This window comes from Lynx rufus, unplaced genomic scaffold (assembly GCF_022079265.1).
Source record: "Lynx rufus isolate CCGP_SWC_20201006 ecotype Redwood Valley unplaced genomic scaffold, mLynRuf1.p SCAF_24, whole genome shotgun sequence".
Taxonomy (NCBI): Eukaryota; Metazoa; Chordata; class Mammalia; order Carnivora; family Felidae; genus Lynx; species Lynx rufus.
In genome coordinates, this window is record NW_025814839.1 from 17,016,296 (window position 1) to 17,033,807 (window position 17,512).

At 43.1% G+C, this 17,512-nt stretch overlaps 1 protein-coding gene across 2 annotated transcripts in view; it reads right to left on the minus strand.

Annotated features, from left to right (window-relative positions):
- Positions 1–17,512, minus strand: part of OSBP2 (oxysterol binding protein 2) — a 177,311-nt gene that overhangs the window by 140,958 nt on the left and 18,841 nt on the right. For both annotated transcript variants that reach the window (XM_047088496.1, XM_047088498.1), the window contains exon 2: positions 1,947–2,155. In XM_047088496.1, the coding sequence (XP_046944452.1) occupies positions 1,947–2,155 (209 nt within the window). The remainder of the gene's footprint in view (positions 1–1,946; positions 2,156–17,512) is intronic.

The following is a 17,512-nucleotide window of genomic DNA, read 5'->3' on the forward strand; positions in this document are numbered from 1 at the left end:
GTGGGATCAGTTTCTTTATTTGTCTTTCTGCTGCTTCATTATTACTGTATAAGAATGCAACTGATTTCTGTACATTAATTTTGTATCCTGCGACTTTGCTGAATTTATGAAACAATCATTTTAATTATTTCATTTTATTTTACTCACGAGAAGCTAGAAAGAGGAAACTCATTCTTCCATGACCATCAATGCTCCTACACTTAGCCAATGGGTGTCTTGAGCCATGTCATCCACACCACCAGCCACACCACCCACCATGTCATCCACCACAGTGGCTTTCCATAGACCTCCAAACAGAAAGCACAGGTCCTACTGGGGGTCCCAGCACAGCCCATGCCTGAAATGGCTCCAAAACCCTCCTTCACTGAGAAATGGAGTGGTATCTTGGGGATCCTGTGTCAAAGTCAGCATCACTGTTGACACACCAGAGTCACATGAGTGATGATCCCAAGGAAAAATCACCGGGGGTAAGGGGGAATCCATGCTCCAAATATGTGAGACCAAAAGAGAAGGTCAGAATGATATTAAATGACCATCAATGTGCACTGAGAAGCTAGTGCTGGGGGAGACCCCAATACAATAGACCAGGTATGGGGCATGGTGACTGACATTACCAGTCCCTCTCATCCTGTTTTGTGCTAGAGCTCCTTCCATAGGACTCAATGTCTCCCCAACCAGCCTGTGAGATAATCCTGGAGCGGAGAGGCTGTGATTTGTTCTCACATGGAGCCCTGCCTTCCTAAAAGAATCCCACATAGGTCTGAGAAAACACACGCCATTTTGCTTTAACTTCAGAAGAGTTACAGCTTCCCAATATCTCCTCCCTGAGTGTGTGTGGACCTAGTTTTCACCCATCAGAAACATTTGCTATCACTCTGGGTGGACAAGGCTATGGGAAGCAGACATTGTCACACACTGCTACAGTCATCTGATATTACAACCCCTATGGAAGTTAGCTTGACAATCTCTCAGAATTACAAAGGCACACTGCTATTAACCCAGCAACCCTACTTTCTAGAATGTATACTTCATTTATACTTTAACGAATGTGAAACAAAATGCAAGATTACTCATTGCAGTGCAGCATGTCATAGCAAAATAAACAACCTAAATGTTCACCAACAGGTTTTGGGTTAAATAAACTATGATATATCCATACAACAAAGTACTATACTGCTGTAAAAACAAGGAGGAAGCTTTTTATGTACTGATAGGGAAGAAATTCCAAGATATATTGCCAAGTGGAAAGAAAGGAAAGTGGAAGACTGCATTTATTTTAAAATAAGTACCAATTTTAATAAATATGTAAAAGACACAAGGTAGCTCTGGTTGCCTCTGGGAGGGATAATAGGGTGGTTGGCTGGGAACAAGAGTCAAGGGCAGGTGTCACTGCATGTGCTTTTGAAACTTCTGGTTTATGAATCACATAAAGACATGACATATTAAAAAAATAAATGCAGGTATTAAACAATTAAACGTCTTGCTCAGGATATCTGAGCTGGTCTATCACCTCAGCAAAGACAACAGCTCTGGCTAAATAGCTTTCAATCTCCATAATGGGCCTGGGAAAAAGTCTGGCCCACGGCACAGGTACATGATCCTGGACTCCCACCTCTGCTGCTGCTTCTGGATCTCACTCACTGCAGCATCTGAAGGTTCTGTTAAAATCTAGGAACCATACTTGCCCAAAGAAAAATACACACAGCCCTCCTCATCACAAATATTTCTATCCCAAGACCTGTCCACCCAACCTTGACCACCTAAGCATCTCATTGCTGAGGACACACAGAGTTGAATAGGAAGGGTAAACACATATCCCAACCTTCCAGGGTTGGTCTGGACTAGCCTGGGTCTCCTGGTCACCACCACCCCCCAAACACTTTCAAGTCCCACTCTCTCTGGATCCATGACACTGCATGTATACCCGCTCACCAAGTGCTCACTACCTGAGTGGCTGCTCATCATGCAGACAGCCTTGGCCTTGGCCAGCTCCAGGGCGGTGATCCACTGCTGCCGCTCTACCTCCGAGCTGGCCTTGAGGTGGTAGGTCCTTGCCCCACTGGTCAGCACGATACTGCAAGAGTCCTCCGTGTCAAAGTGCGCGGTGGACAGGTTGATGGTGCCACGACAGGTGTGGGCCATTTCACCCTGATTTCTGTAGGATGCAAGAGAAGGTATGGGGTGAGGCTCCCAAACTCAATACCTCTAGACTGCTCAAGGAAAATCCTCAGAACCTCAGACCCTTAGAACTGAGAGAGTCCCTGGGGTCAGAGCAGGGAGATAATGCCTGATGGGATTGACTGGTAGGGGCTTGGCTGAGGGGCGCTCAGTGGGGAGATAGCAAAGGGAGGAGGGCCCGCATTAGTGCCAACTGCAGGGCATGCTGGCTGTGGGTTAAGCCCTTGCAGACATGAGGAAATGGAGAAGGGTGACTGTCTAGAGACCTGTGAGGCAGCATAGACCACTAACTCCAACCCAGCCTCCTTCCACTAAGTCTCAGAACCACAGAGCTGGAGCAGGATGGCAAATACCACTGAAACTGAGATTAGAGACCCAGAACCCCAGAGGGTGGATTTGGAGGCACACCCTGCCAGGAGTGACCTACGAACAGAGATCCACAGAGCAAGGATGCCACCACACTCTTCTGGCCCCACAACAAATGGGAAGAAGGCAATGGCGGGACTAACACAGTGCTGCCTCATGACGGACATGACCTTATAACCTTTGCTGGTTATAAGATTATGGAGCTAATGGTACCAAAGTAAGGGGAAATGGAAATGACTAAAGTGCAGGCCATTTCCAACTGTGACCAATGTCTAAAAACAGATCCAACCATCATGACTGGATCTACCTAACTTAGTCCTTCACATACTTAAAGGAAATTTGGAACCCTCACAACATACCAAATCTCTTTTCACAGAGAGTATTGGAAAAGGAAGAGCAATTGGTGGTTAGCATGTAACACAGCCAGTGGCAGAAGCTCATTTGGCAAATTCTGCTGCCCTTTGATGCTGGTTGTTCCTCATGTTATTTTCTTGATTCTTCTACCAGTTCTAAAGTCAAATGACTTGACACTCAACAAGACATTCAGCTTTTATGTGAACAGCTATGCCTTTTCCAATTCCCTCCTGCTTTGGCTACATTCCTTAGAGAAGATGACATAGTTTATACTTGAGGAAAAGTCCCGCTCCTAGGTGCTGACATGTTCTACTTGAAGAAAACTCCTTCTAATTAACAAAACTGGCAAAGATGAGCATACCTGTTGGAAGCCTGCCCTTTTTGATTCAAGGACTTTTTGGCTAGAGGCTGTTCAGGTGTTAAACAATACAGTAACTAACCAAAAAGGCCACTATGGCTCAGCTCAAAAAGAAGGCGGGGAGGTGGTGACCATTCTAGGCAGGGGGAACAGAAAGGGCAAAGAACATAAGGCAAGGTGAACTTTACAGGTTTCAAAAAAGAAGAAAAGTTTCCATGTAGTAAGAGCATTGAGAACAACAGAGTGAATGAGAAAAAGGTGAAGCTAGAAAATTACATAGGGGCCAGATGCAATACCTTGTGGGTTATGTTAGGATTTAGACTTTTATCTCAAAACTAAAACAGTGGGCCTCCTAGGCCTAATGTTAGGAAAGAAGCAGAGGTGGCCAAGAGTTACAGAAATTCCTATGGAAAACGGGGAATAGAAGTACCTGGTATGAGATGGGATATGGAAGCCAGGCCACTGTGTGGTATCAGAGTGGGCTGGAAGTTATCCAGTGGCTATTGTATTGGATTACAACCCATCAACTAAAATAAATACCCCTGAGTTCATGCTGATATAAGCAAATAGTTGAAGGGATAAATAAATGGGGGAGAAGGGACAGATCTTCGTTAATAAAAGTAGATGTGATCACAGATATAGAAACTCACTAAATGCAATGTAGGATTCTAGATTGGATTACAAGATAGAAAAAGACATTAGAGAAAAACTTGTGAAATATGAATAAAGCTGGAGGTTTAGTTAATAGTATCATATCATGTTAATTTTCTGGTTTTGATAATTGTACTTTGCTGAGATAAGATATTAACATTAGGGGAAGCTAGATGATGGATACTTGAACTTTTCTATAAGACTCCTCCTCCTCCTCTTCCGCCTCTTCCTCCTCCTCCTCCTCTTCCTCCTCCTCCTTTTCCTTCTCCTCCTCCTCTTCCTTCCTTCCTTCCTTCATTCTTCCTTCTTCTTTCTTTCTTCTTTCTTCTTCTTCCTTCTCCTCCTCCTTCTCCTCCTCCTCTTTCTTCTTTGTAGATCACCAGTTTATTTTAAAAGTACACAACACAGGAATAGCGAGATGGAAGAGATAAATAGGAAAAGAGTGTAGAGTTTCCACGCTCTCTGAGCATGCCACTGTCCCCATATCTCCACATGTTCACCATGAAAACTCTGGAAACTCTCCAAACCACAGTATAAGTTATTTCAAAATTAAAAATAAAAATTTTAATGCTGCTATCACACTCTTCCCAGAGTCATAGCTGAAATGAAGTCTTGTGGCCAGAACCTGAACTCACTTGCTATCAGGCTCAGTGACAGGGTGGGTGGGATATGTTCCCAATGTTACTGAAGAACAGAAGCCCTAAGTCCCTATTATAAGGCCTAGCTCTGGACTGGGCTCTCCAGAGTGAGGTGCAGGAACTTTGAAAATCACTAGAGGGTTGCCTGTATGGCTCAGTCAGTTGAGCATCTGACTTTGGCTCAGGTCATGATCTTACAGTTTGTGAGTTCGAGCCCCACATTGGGCTCACTGATGTCAACATGGAGCCCTCTTCAGATCCTCTGTTCCCCTCTTTCTCCAACCTTCCCCAGTTTGTACTCTCTCTCAAAAATAAACATTTAAATAAACAAACAAACAAACCTTAAGATTTTTTGTAAGGTTTATTCATTTTTGAGAGACAGAGCATGAGCAGGGGAGGGGTGGAGAGAGAAGGAGACACAGATTCTGAAGCAGGCCCCAGGCTCTGAGCTGTCAGCACAGAGCCTGACCTGGGGCTCAAACCATCAGCCACAAGATCATGACTTGAGCCAAAGTCAGATGCTTAACGAACTGAGCCAACCAGGTGCCCCTTAAGTAAAACATTTTTAAAAATCACTAGACAAAAAGTAAAGTTGTGGGTAAGGCTCAGGGAGGGAGAGAGAAACTCCCCACTCAAGACAAACTGGAAACCAAACTTTAAAATCAATGAAGAAAATCAATGCTAACAAAGAAGCCAACAAAGTCAAATGCTCAGCAGATGAATCACTTCAGACAAAATAGATATATCAGAACAATATTTTAAAAATGAATGTAAATAGGTTTAATATTCTAAAGATGAAGGAATAATATCAATAAAAGAGAAATAATTTGTGAAACAAAGCTGGTAAAAATGAAACAAGAACAAGTAGACATGAAAAAGTAACAGGGAATTTCAGAAAATGAAAATATAAGCAGATAAGCTTTACCAGTCACCCAGCATCCACATCTAAATTTAACCTTAACTCTTTGTAACTAGAGTTACTTTTCATTAAAAGATTTGAGGGGAGATTGATTTTTCGTTTTATTTTTCTGCATTATTGGAAGAAATTATGTAGCAACACATGGGAATTTAGGAATTAAAGGTCCATTAAAATCATCAAGGTCCAATATATTTACTTGTCTTGGAATTTAACTCTGTTCTTTTTTCTTTCATTTAGATGTTTTGTGGTCAATCCATTTTCCACTAGTAGCCAAAGTGATATTTTTTGTCCTGTTACTCAGTTTTTAAGATTTCAATGCCTTCAAAGTAAGTCACAAAAGGGTCCAAAATTCAGAGTCATATCATAAAATTCAGGTTGTTTTTTGGGAGTGGTGCACCTACCCATGTTGTATATAAGTTTTTGTTTCTCCCATTGTAAGTTCTGGCTGAGGTAACTTCTCCTATGAGAGTCAACCTTCCAGGGCCACCCAACAGTCCAGATGGTGGAAAGGTTAAAGTCCCACTCATGGCACACTGTGGACTTGGGCCTGCAAGCTGCAGTGGCAATTCCTATCCTACCCACCCTAGAAGGAGAGCTTTGGAGGTGTGCAACAACCCAGAACCATCTATTCTCATTGAGCCCTAGGCATATTTAGTGCCTCAAGACAAACCAGGCCATGTGATAGGGTTTGCCAGTTATATGAGAGCTCATATCCAGCACACATGATCAAGTATCTTCTGCCAGTTTTTAAAAGAATATGTTTTGTGGCATTACTTTACATTCAGTGAATGTTTTAAGTATTTAGAACAAGTAGAGACAAAATATGGAACACCTGCAGTAAACTTAACTGTAAGAGAGGCTACCATAACTAACATTCTTCTAAGTGAGTCACACTGACTCTCAACCAAATAATATTCAGCTGTTCTGATGGCCAGTGTCCTTGCCACAGATAAGAATATGACATCAGCTATCAGAACTTGGAAGCCCGTAATAGTTTATATAGAACTTCCTAATCACTAACTAAGCTGTAATAATTAATGTAGCATTTTGGCTAGTGACTACCCACCTGTATTGGATATAAACCTTGTGCACCAGCTCAGAGACCCCTTACCACCTCCTTTATTATCTCTTGGTACCCCATGTGGCTTGGGACACTCCTCCATTTCTGAGCTTGGAAGGATGCTGAATCTCAGAGTGTGGGATCTGGCTTCTTGAGTGGCCATCAAGAGGCTAGATTTTTGCAATCCACTAGTTTAGAAAGGTTTTCACCTCACAGGCTGAACAATGACCAGTGGGAAGTGGGAAATAGATGGGAAGCAGGCAGATAAATACTCCTCATTCTTCCCTGAGTGGACCTCTCCAAAGTATGCTTTATGCTTGAAAACCTTTTGGAGAAGCCCATGAGCCCAGAGAACAAGTAGCTCCTATGACCCTTGCAGTCTGCTGTGAGGTCACAGCCAACCTATTAAAGTATTGCATCACTTTGTATCTTTCCCTTACCTTTACCTTTTTGCCTCCACATCACCAATGTTTGTCTCACTGAGTGTCCAACCTGTCAGCAGGAGGGACTGACACAACCTTCATGGTATAACCCAGTCTTTGGGAAGAATAAGACATCCATCAACTAGATCAAACAGCTTTCACTTGGTGGGGCAGGGGGAGGGGAGACTGAGCAATTTGTCCTTACTGGAATCCATGTGTTTTCTGGTAATAGGGTTGCCTCCAGCAGCCCTATAGTCCATAGTTATCAAATCCTCATATGCCTGCCTGGATTCTCATAGGACACAGCCTCAGATTAAGTCACCCACTTCAACTAAGGAAGTGAACCAATAACTCCTGATTGGAGTTCGCCTATCTTACTGTGAACCCTGCTGCCACTCGGGAGCAGCCAACCTGACAGAAGAATGGAATGGCCTAGTGAAGGCTCAGCTGGGGCACCTACTGAGGAGATGTCTATGGGCTTGAGCATCAATCCCCCAGGATGAAGTATATGCCCTGAACTGACAACTGATATCTGGATGACCTGTATAATTACAGAAGATGGGTCCAGGAGTGGCCCTGTTCACTGTTACACATAGTGACCCCTAGCAGAGTCTATGCTTCTCATCAGCTGGGCTAAGCTGGGTTAGAGGTTCTACTTCCAGGGAAAGGGGAAACACAACACAATAAGGCTTCCATTAAATCGGAAGCTGATGCTACCCCCTGGCCACTTTCTGCTCCTCCTGACAGTGACCAACAGACCAAGAAGGGAGTGACAATACTACTGGGTCGCTAATACCAACTTCCATGAAGATTTAGGTTAGTGGTACATATGGGGATGGGAGAGGAATGTCTGGAATAGAGCTGAAGGGATTCCCCCAGAGACTCTCTTAATACTTTTATGTCTGGTAATGGTTATTAATGGGCAAGGCAACAAGGAACTCAAACCCCTCAGGACAAATGTCACAGACCAGCCAAAGTGCTAGCAGAGAATGAAGAGGATCTAGAATGGGTGGGGGGGGAGGAAGATGATGAATATCAATTACAGCATTGGGACCAGACATAGCAGCAGCAAATGAACTTGTTTCATAGCCGTCTTACTTCAGTTTTCCGGGCAACCTCAGTTAGCCACCAGGAAGGGGACTCTGTCATTGATTGGACTTGCACCTCCAAGGAAGGGGTAAAGATGTCTTCATTCTCTCAAGAGAATGGATGTCCCCACATCGTAGTAGGAAAGCTGACACCATGGGAGGGCACAAGAGGACCTGAGTAGCGCAAGGTGTGAAGCATATTGGACACAAACCTTGTGCACCTTCTCAGATTCCCTCGACCACCTCCTTCTCTGTCTCTCTCGGTCGGTACCTCAGCCTTGCCCAATTGTCCTTCCGCTTCTGGACTTTCATGAAATGCCACAGTGGGAGACAGGAGGTGGAAGCAAAGGGGGCAGATAAATTCCACCTCCATTCTTCCTTCTGCAGACTTCTCAGAGGTGTGTTTTCTCCTTGCATATCTTCTGGAGAAGTCCATGTGCCAGACCTGCTGTCTCTCTGCAGCTCACTGTGATGGGACATCCATCCTTCCACTTCCTGTTTCTGCCTCACCACCCTGGGACCGCATCTCTCAGAGTGTCAGCCCTTTTATCCTTGCCTTGGCTCTGTTGTCTAGAGGACCTTCATAAAAATTGTCCATAGGCAGGAAGAAAATTGATAAGCAACAAATTTGAATCCAGACACACAGAAAGACAAAAGCTACTAATTTGGAGCAAAGCACTTATCCTTGTGTATGACTTTCATTCAATTGCTAGCTCAAGCTGAGTCTGATTCACCCGGCAAATTCCACTCTAATCTTCCAAATCCAAATTCAGCAAGTACTTCTTATGGGCTTCTATATAAAGGAATTGTGCTAGAAACTGGAGAGAGGGTAAATATAAAGATAAATGAAACACATTTTCGGGCCTCAAAGAACATTCCATCTTGTGAAAGAGACAGACCTGTAAATGGTAAACTGCTATTTAATAGGCAGAGGAAAATAAACTCAAAATAAAAGGAGCATTTACTTTATGAAAATTCATTGAGTTGTGTCCTTATAATTTACCTACTTTTCTGCATGTATGTTACACACATACAGTATGTTGTATGCTACATACATAGCCATTGTTAATAAACAGTTTGCTTTAAAAACAAACTCAAAATGGAAGGATAAGTCGCCAGTGGTGGGAGCTCAGGAGACAGAATGACACTTTCCTTTCCAGATGGATCAAGGAGGTACATACACTGGAGCAGAATTTCAAACAATGAGGGGACTCTGCCCAGGCAAAGGCTAGGAGGAGGACCAGGCCAACCCAGAGCAGCGATGTGGAGGCATGTGGCTCTGGGAAAGCCCAGGGATCTAGGACAGCCAAAGGAGAGGGTCTACACATGGCCAAGCTTGACGATGAGTATTGAGTTAAACTGTGCCCCCCCAGGAAGATATTGTGAAGTCCTAACCCCTAGTACCTGCAAATATGACCTTATTAGGAAATATGGTCTTTGAAGATATAATCAAGTTAAGATGAGGTCATTAGGGTGGGCCCTAATCCAGTATGACTGGTGTCCTTATAAGAAGAAGAGAGAGAGACAGAGGCACAGAGGGCAGTAGAGATAGGAATGATGCATCTACAAGCCAAGGAGCACCAAGGATTACTGGCAAACATCAGAAGCTAGCCAGGCCTGGAAGAAAACCTCCCCTACAGCCTGCAGAGAGAGTACAGTGCTGCTAGCCCTTTGATTTTAGACTTCTAGCCTCTGGAAATGTGAGGCAGTAAATTTCTGCTGTCTTTAGCCACCCAGTTTATGGTGTTTTATTACTGCATCCCTAGGACACTAAACATGATGGCTGAACAGATGAGTGCAGGAAGGGCCCTTTGGAAGTTCCCATACAGCTGAGCTGGTTTATCTCTACATATCGATCATGGGACTGCATTTCAACCCCCACCCCCACCCCCAATCTCCACTGAGAACACTCAGTCACCACAGCACCCATATGGCTCTTTTTTCCCTAGAACAGCCCTGCCCCCAAAACCACCCATCACAGCTCAGAGCTTTCCCCTTTTCCTATACCATTGAGGTTGGAGCACCCAAAATGACCCGCAGCAAAGATTCCAAGGATTCAGGTTCCATCAATGACATGACACGTATTAACTGCAGAAGCAAGTTAGGATGGAACTGAGCAGGAGAAAAGTTATTCATTGTGGTGGCAGGAACTGTGACAGAGGGAGCAGGATTTTGTTGCCATCGGCTTCCTGATTCTGTGGCTCCCTGCAGCAGCAGCCGCCTACCAGCAGAGCTAGTGAGAGTCTGGGGACCCTCAATACTCCTGACTTTCAGCTTCCAGCTGCTTTTCCAGCCCTCCCAGCAACTAGGAAGCTACCTCACCCCTGGCAGCATAGCCTTTCAGCTAACACTAGCCAGACTCATTTCTGGTATGTGCAGCTGAGTCCTGGCCAAGGCACCTTCCTAGAGGCTACAACATCTCAGAATGAATATCCAAGACTGCAAATAAGGTTTGATGTGTGCTGTTTGGGATCTCTAGCAACCAAGGCACCCATAGGTTCATCCCATGCATTTGCAAAGATTTTAAAATCTGGATCCAGAGATGCAAAATGTATAGCCAACAACCCAATTTAAAAATAGGCAAAAGAGGGGCACCTGGGTGGCTCACTCAGTTAAGCATCTGACTTTGGCTCAGGTATGATCTCGCGGTTCATGGGTTCAAGCCCCACGTCAAGCTCTGGGCTGACAGCTCAGAGCCTGGAGCCTGCTTTGGATTCTGTGTCTCCCCCTCTCTGCCCCTCCCCTGCTTGTATTCTCCCTCTCTCTCAAAAATAAATAAATAAACATTAAATAAAAATAAAAATAGGCAAAGGATTTGAACAGATACTTCACAAAAGGGGATCTCTGAATAACTAATGAACATATGAAAAAGGGCTCAACCTCATCAGTAATTAGTAAACATACATGTGCACCATGATTCAGCAATTCCATTCCTATGGACCTCCCCATTAGGGATATATGCATGTGGTTACGAAAGACATGTGCTGGAGTATCTGCAGCCTTCTTCTTAAAAGCCCCAAACTGCAACAACCCACATGTCCATCCATGCCATCCATACTAGAATCGATAAGCAAATGGTGGCTTATCCAATTCATGGCTTACCCAAATGGTAGAGTATTATACAGAAATGAGAATAAATCCATAAGAACCACACAAACGACCTGGAAGAACCTCAAATATAATGTTGAGCAGAAGTCAGACACAAAGAAAACGTATTGTGTGAGTCTACTTAGACAAAGCACAGTTACAGGCAAACCTAAGCTCTGGGGTGAGAAGTCAAGGTAGCAGTTACCCTTAAGGAGCAATGAGTGGAGGGGAGACAAGGGGAGGCTCCTGGGGGTGGGGGGAGCTGGTCATGTTTTATTTCTTTAGCAGGGTCAACGGCTATCTAATGTGTTCATTTGGGGAACATCTCCTGAGCTGTATATATATTTACCACTTGTCTCTATGCATATCAAACCTCATTAAAATGGCATTTAAAAAGAACAGAGATGCAGGGAATCCTTTCCTGGCAGTGGAGGCAGCAACAACTGGTTCTCTAGGGCAGCAGAAGTAGCAAAGCCTAGGGAGCATCAACATCCAGTGCCCAGGTGGCAATGTCCTCTCCAGGATAGTTTTGTGACATGATTTTGGTCATAGACCTGGCTACTAGCCTGCCTTGTTCTCACCTCCCCCCCTCTGAGACCTCTGTCCTCCTACCTTTCCAGGAATCCTGTCTGTGAGTTCCTGAAGATCCTTCCAGTAAATACATCTTTTTTTTTTTCCTTAAAATATCCAGAGCTGGGTTTCTGTTGTTCTGCTAGGACAGGTGGACAGCGGCCACAGAAGGGATATCAGAAGGCAGAGAAGACAGTGAAGAAGGTCGTACAAAAGACACATGCAGGAGAAACAGATTTCGGTTCTTTTATCTCTCAGGTCATGGGGATGCTGTTAGGATCCTTCCAGATCTAAGTAACAAAGCTCAGCTTATTCATTCTAAATACCACATCCTGAGGACTTACCTTAGAGGTGTCTCACATGGATTAGCCACTTAAGACGTGATAGGAAAGGCAGGAATGACCTCCCTGTTCCAGAGGCAGAGGCTGAGGCTGAGGCTTGGCTAAGTGGGCAGCTCATTGCAGGTTCTAAAGGGGACCAAGCCAGTCTCACCCATTCACCTGCAGCCCTGTTTCTTACCCAGAGGGGTGCATGGACTTGTCCCCAGGCTTCATTTCTACTCTTAAAAGTCATCAAAGCTGGTTAGGGGCACCTGGGTGGCTCAGTTGGTTAAGTACCCAACTCTTGATTTTACCTCAGGTCATAATCTCATGGTTCATGGGATCAAGCCCCTCATCAGGTAAACATTAAGAAAAAAAGTCATCAAAGCTGGTTAAATGGTGCCATCCAGAAAATGCTCAGTATGGCAACTGTCAGAAGTGGCCAAACAGAAGCATTTACTGTGCAGATGAGATTGTCACCATGAGACCTGACACCGTTTCACTTTGCTTCTGGCCTCATTCTTTTCCATTTAGAGCTTCCCTCGAGAAATGCTCAAAAAATGCTGCTGCAAATTCTACAGGAAGGACATTTCCAATGTAATTTTTTTTCAATAAAAAAGGAGACTTGGGAGCCATTCTCCAGTAACTGAAATTCACATTGCTGCATGTTTACACAAATGGAGGATGACAGATGGTGATTTACAAAGGCCAGTACACTTATCAATACAACTTACATCTAGGTAGTACCTCACTTTCCATGGGAGGCTAGAAAACAGGATTCCTTCAATCCTCGCAAGAACCCATAAAGTAGGCAAAGCAGACATTGATTTGTTTAGCAAATATTTATCAAGTATATTCTAAATGGCAGGCCCCTGCAGGAGGGAATTAGCCTCATTTTATAGCCAAGAAAGGGGAGGAGGCCAGGAAAAGGTGACTCATGTTTCCCTGTCCATAAAACTGGTAAACAATAAGGGGTACCTGGGTGGCTCAGTCAGTTAAGCATCTGCCTCTTGGTTTCAGCTCAGGTCATGATCTCACAGTGTGTGAGTTCATGCCCCACACCAGGCTCTTTGCTGACAGAGTGGAGCCTGCTTGGGATTCTCTCTCCCTCTCTCTCTGCCCCTCCCCCGTTTGCTTGCTCTCTCTCTCAAAATAAATAAACAAACTTAAAAAAATTTTTTAACTGTAAACCAATAAATCCAGGCTGGAACTGAGTTTCTCTGCCACAGCACAGGGCTCTGTCCATGCAGAATACTGGGGTATCCATCCAGAAAAATGTTTTGCTTTACCTGGTCATTGTTTCTATTTGCCACTTGCAAGTGAGAACACACTTGTGGCCTATCCTGTCCCTGCCCAGGTCAGAGCTGACACGTGGTGAGAGCTCAGGGATGGTGGGCAAGCTGAGTGAATTAATACAGGAGTGTTACACAAGCAAAGGAATAAACCCAGGGAGATGACCCAGCCCTGGAACCACCCAAAGTCCTGCCAAACTCACATTCTTAAGGTAGAACAGTAGGGTAACACCCTACCCTTGAACATCACTCACTGAAAAACCACTAGACCCTTTTTGTGGTTCCACCAAAATGTTAGAATACCATGTACTAGCCACATATAAGGTGGTTCCTAAGAATATTAAGTGAAAATCCTGTCACAGAATATTAAGCAAATACTTTACATCTCAAATTTAGACTAAAATGTCTCATCAGGTAGAAAACGGATGAACATGCCGCTTTTGCTGCCAATGCAATAACAACAAACCACAATATTTTCCCAAGTTACTGCACTTTTAAAGTGTGATGTTGGTCAGGCAAAAGCCTGACCCCTGGACTTCGCCAAGCAGAATTCCAAGTCCTCTCCAGCATGCCTCCTCAATCTCTCTCAAATCCACCCCCTTCACTGAAGCTGTCCTGCTCAGCCCTGCACTGGGCCATGGTCATCTCTCACCAGGACATACCCACAGCTCCTCCATCAGCTTCTGCCTTGCCCCTGAAAGTCCACTCGTGCTACATTTTTCTAAAACTTCAGTCTGAGTCTGTCAATATGCTGCTTTAAACCTTCACCTAATCTCCTCTTTCTTTTCTTTTTTTTTCTTTTTTCTTTTCTTTTCTTTTCTTTTCTTTTCTTTTCTTTTCTTTCCTTTTCTTTTCTTTCCTCCTCCACCTCTTCCTGCTGCTGCTGCTGCTGCTGCTGCTTCTCCTCCTCCTCCTCCTTCTCCTCTTCCTCCTCCTTCTTCTTTTTTTTTTGTTTTTTTTTTGTTTTGTTTGTTTTTTAGAGAGAGTGATAGAGGGAGAGAGAGAATGCTAAGCAGGCTCCATATCCACACTCAGCACGGAGCCCCATGTAGAGCTTGATTCCAAAATGCTGAGATCATGAACTGAGCTGAAATCAGGAGTCAGACACTCAACCAACTGAGCCACCCAGAAGGCCCTAATATCCTCTTTCTTCAGGACAAATTCCTTGCTCCTGAATAAGACTTACCAGCTCTTCCTGAGCTAGAGTAAAGTGCCACAACATTTTTCAAGGGCTGAAAGTAAAGAACTGTCAACTCAGAATCCAGTGAAAATATCCTCCAAGAATGATGGAAAGGTAAGGCGATTCTCAGGTGAAGGAAAACAAACATTCTTTTAGACCAGCAGACCTACCCTAAAAGAATGGCAAGAGAAAGATTCTCTAGAAATAAAGGAAATGATAAAAGAAGGAATCTTAGAACATCAAAGAGGAAAAAAGAACATGATAAACAAAAATATGGATTAAGACAATAGATATTTCTTCTCTTGAGTTTTTAAACTATGTTTGATGGCTGAAGCAAAAATTAAAACACTGTATGATGTGATTCTACATGTATATAGAGGAAAATGTAAGACTACACTATCCTATTAATAGGGGAAGGTAAAGGAACTTACAGGGAAGTAAAGTTTCTATACTTCATTGAAACTAATTAAATGACATCAACAGATGTGATAAATTATATATATATATATATATATATATATATATATATATATGTATGTATAGGAACCACTAAAAAAGTTACCCAAAGATATATACTCAAAAACACTTTAGAATTATTAAATATAGTTACCATATGATCCAGCACTTCCAAGAGAAATATAACCAAGAGAAATGAAAACATACGTCCACACAAAAACCTGTACACAAACTTTTATAATAGCATTACACATAAATGGTGGAATGGACATAAAAAATGGTATGTTATACAGTGAAATTATATTCACACAATGGAATATTATTCAGCCATAAAAAGGAACAAAGAACTGATATATGCTACAACTTGGATGAACCTTGAACATAGTGCTAAGTGAAAGAAGCCAGTCACAAAAGTCCATGCATTGTATGATTCCATCTGTATGAAAGTCCACAAAAGGGAAATACATAGAGACAGAAAGTATATGAGTGGTTGCTTAGGACTGGGGGTAGATTCAGGGGTGGAGAGATGGGTAAGGGAGTGATAGCTGAATGGTATGGGGTTTCTTTGGGAGGTAATGAAAATGTTCAAAAATTGACTATGATAGTTGCACATATCGGTGAATATATTAAAAATTATTAAGTTGTAGACTTTAAATTCATGGTATATGAATCATATCTCAAAGATTAGAACAAGAATAACAACTGCAATACACCAAAAGGCACCAAGTCAAGAAGTTCACAATGATGCTTAAAAAATAAGTCATTAGTGACCCTGGAGAGATGCTAGAGGTCCAACTCATTTGTCTGATAACTGGTGAATAAAGGAAATCATGGTGCATTTTTCCTACTGTTTCCATAGTAACTAAACTATTGGGTAACCAAATGGTTAGATGAGGGGAAGTTTCTCTTTATAGAATTATTTTCACTAATAACTACAAAAGGAAAGATAGAATTTTACCATTTTGCAACCTGTACTGAACTAATGGGTCTAGGAATTTGTCCTCAATGACTGCTGGTGTGTATGTGTGTATGTATGTGTGTGTGTGAGAAAGAGAGGGAAGAACTAGACAACACGTGTCCCCTTTTAATATATCTATGAATCATTTTGCCAATATAATTGAAACTTACTCTGAATTTCTATTCATCAGTTTACAGTAAATAAAGGAGATAGAAGGGTATCATAAACAGCATTATGGAGATGAAATCAGCAAAATCCAGTCTGTGGGAAACTACAGAACAAATGACCTAGTTTTTTCAACCAATAAATTGCAAGAGAAAAATAAAGAGATGGGGAGAACCTATAAATCACAAGAGACTGGGGAACTCCTTCTCCTTTCCCAGGCTGTGCTCAGCCATGAGCATCAGGGCAGCCAGGCCCTAAGGCAGAGAGGTTTGGCTGGCATAACCAGCAATATCAGCATTACCAAGGTCAAGAAAATTCATCCAGTATGACTGGGTGTGGAGGAACAGAGGAGATTTGTTCAGCATGGCTGGAAGAGTAGTTTTATATAGGAAACTGAGCAAATAAGTAAATATATTAAGGATAGTGGGAGCCAGAGCTCTTATTGTTAGATTCTGAAGTTGGAAATATGGAAGGGGAACATGAGGAAAATAACTGTCTCTATCCACATAGAAAGTAGTGATGTCCCAATGACAATAAGCACACCCAGCACTCAGAATTTGGCTTCTAGATACCACTTTCTACTAAAAGGAACCAGGGCTCATCAGAGAAACACACAGTCCAGTACAACATAAACCAGGGACATTTTGTTGTGCCAAAAGTAAGGAAATGTCCAGAGTGATAGGAAATGTCAAAAGGACACAGGAGCAAAAGACTCCTCCTATCCAAAGCTGGGACAATTTGAGTATCAGTATAAATGAGAGTTACTGATAATAACTCACTGGATGAGACAGAAATCCATGAGGTCACATTGATAAAAACAGATGAGCAGACAAATAAATAAAAAGCTCCTCTTTATACTATAACACCTTCTAATAAATATGCAAAGAATGGTTATAAGAAAAACCACCAACTGGCAACCATCAAAATGATAAATTATTTGATTTGGCCAAGAATAACCAAAGTGTACTAAAAACCAGGGGATGTGTTAAAGAACAGGGTTTTACCTAGCTTCAAAGTGTCTTCCCATAAAAATACATTCTAATTCTGGGGTGCCTGGGTAGCTCAGTCAGCTGAACTTCTGACTCTTGATTTTGGCTCAGGTCATGATCCCACGGTCATGGGATTGAGCCCCATGTCAGGCTCCATGCTGGGCATGGAATCTGTTTAAGATTCTCTCTCTCTCCCCCTCTGTGCCTCTCCCTGCTCACATGCTCTCTCTCTCTCTCTCTAAAAATATAATACATCTTTTAAAAATACATTTTAGGGGCGCCTGGGTGGCGCAGTCGGTTAAGCGTCCGACTTCAGCCAGGTCACGATCTCGCGGTCCGGGAGTTCGAGCCCCGCATCAGGCTCTGGGCTGATGGCTCAGAGCCTGGAGCCTGTTTCCGATTCTGTGTCTCCCTCTCTCTCTGCCCCTCCCCCGTTCATGCTCTGTCTCTCTCTGTCCCAA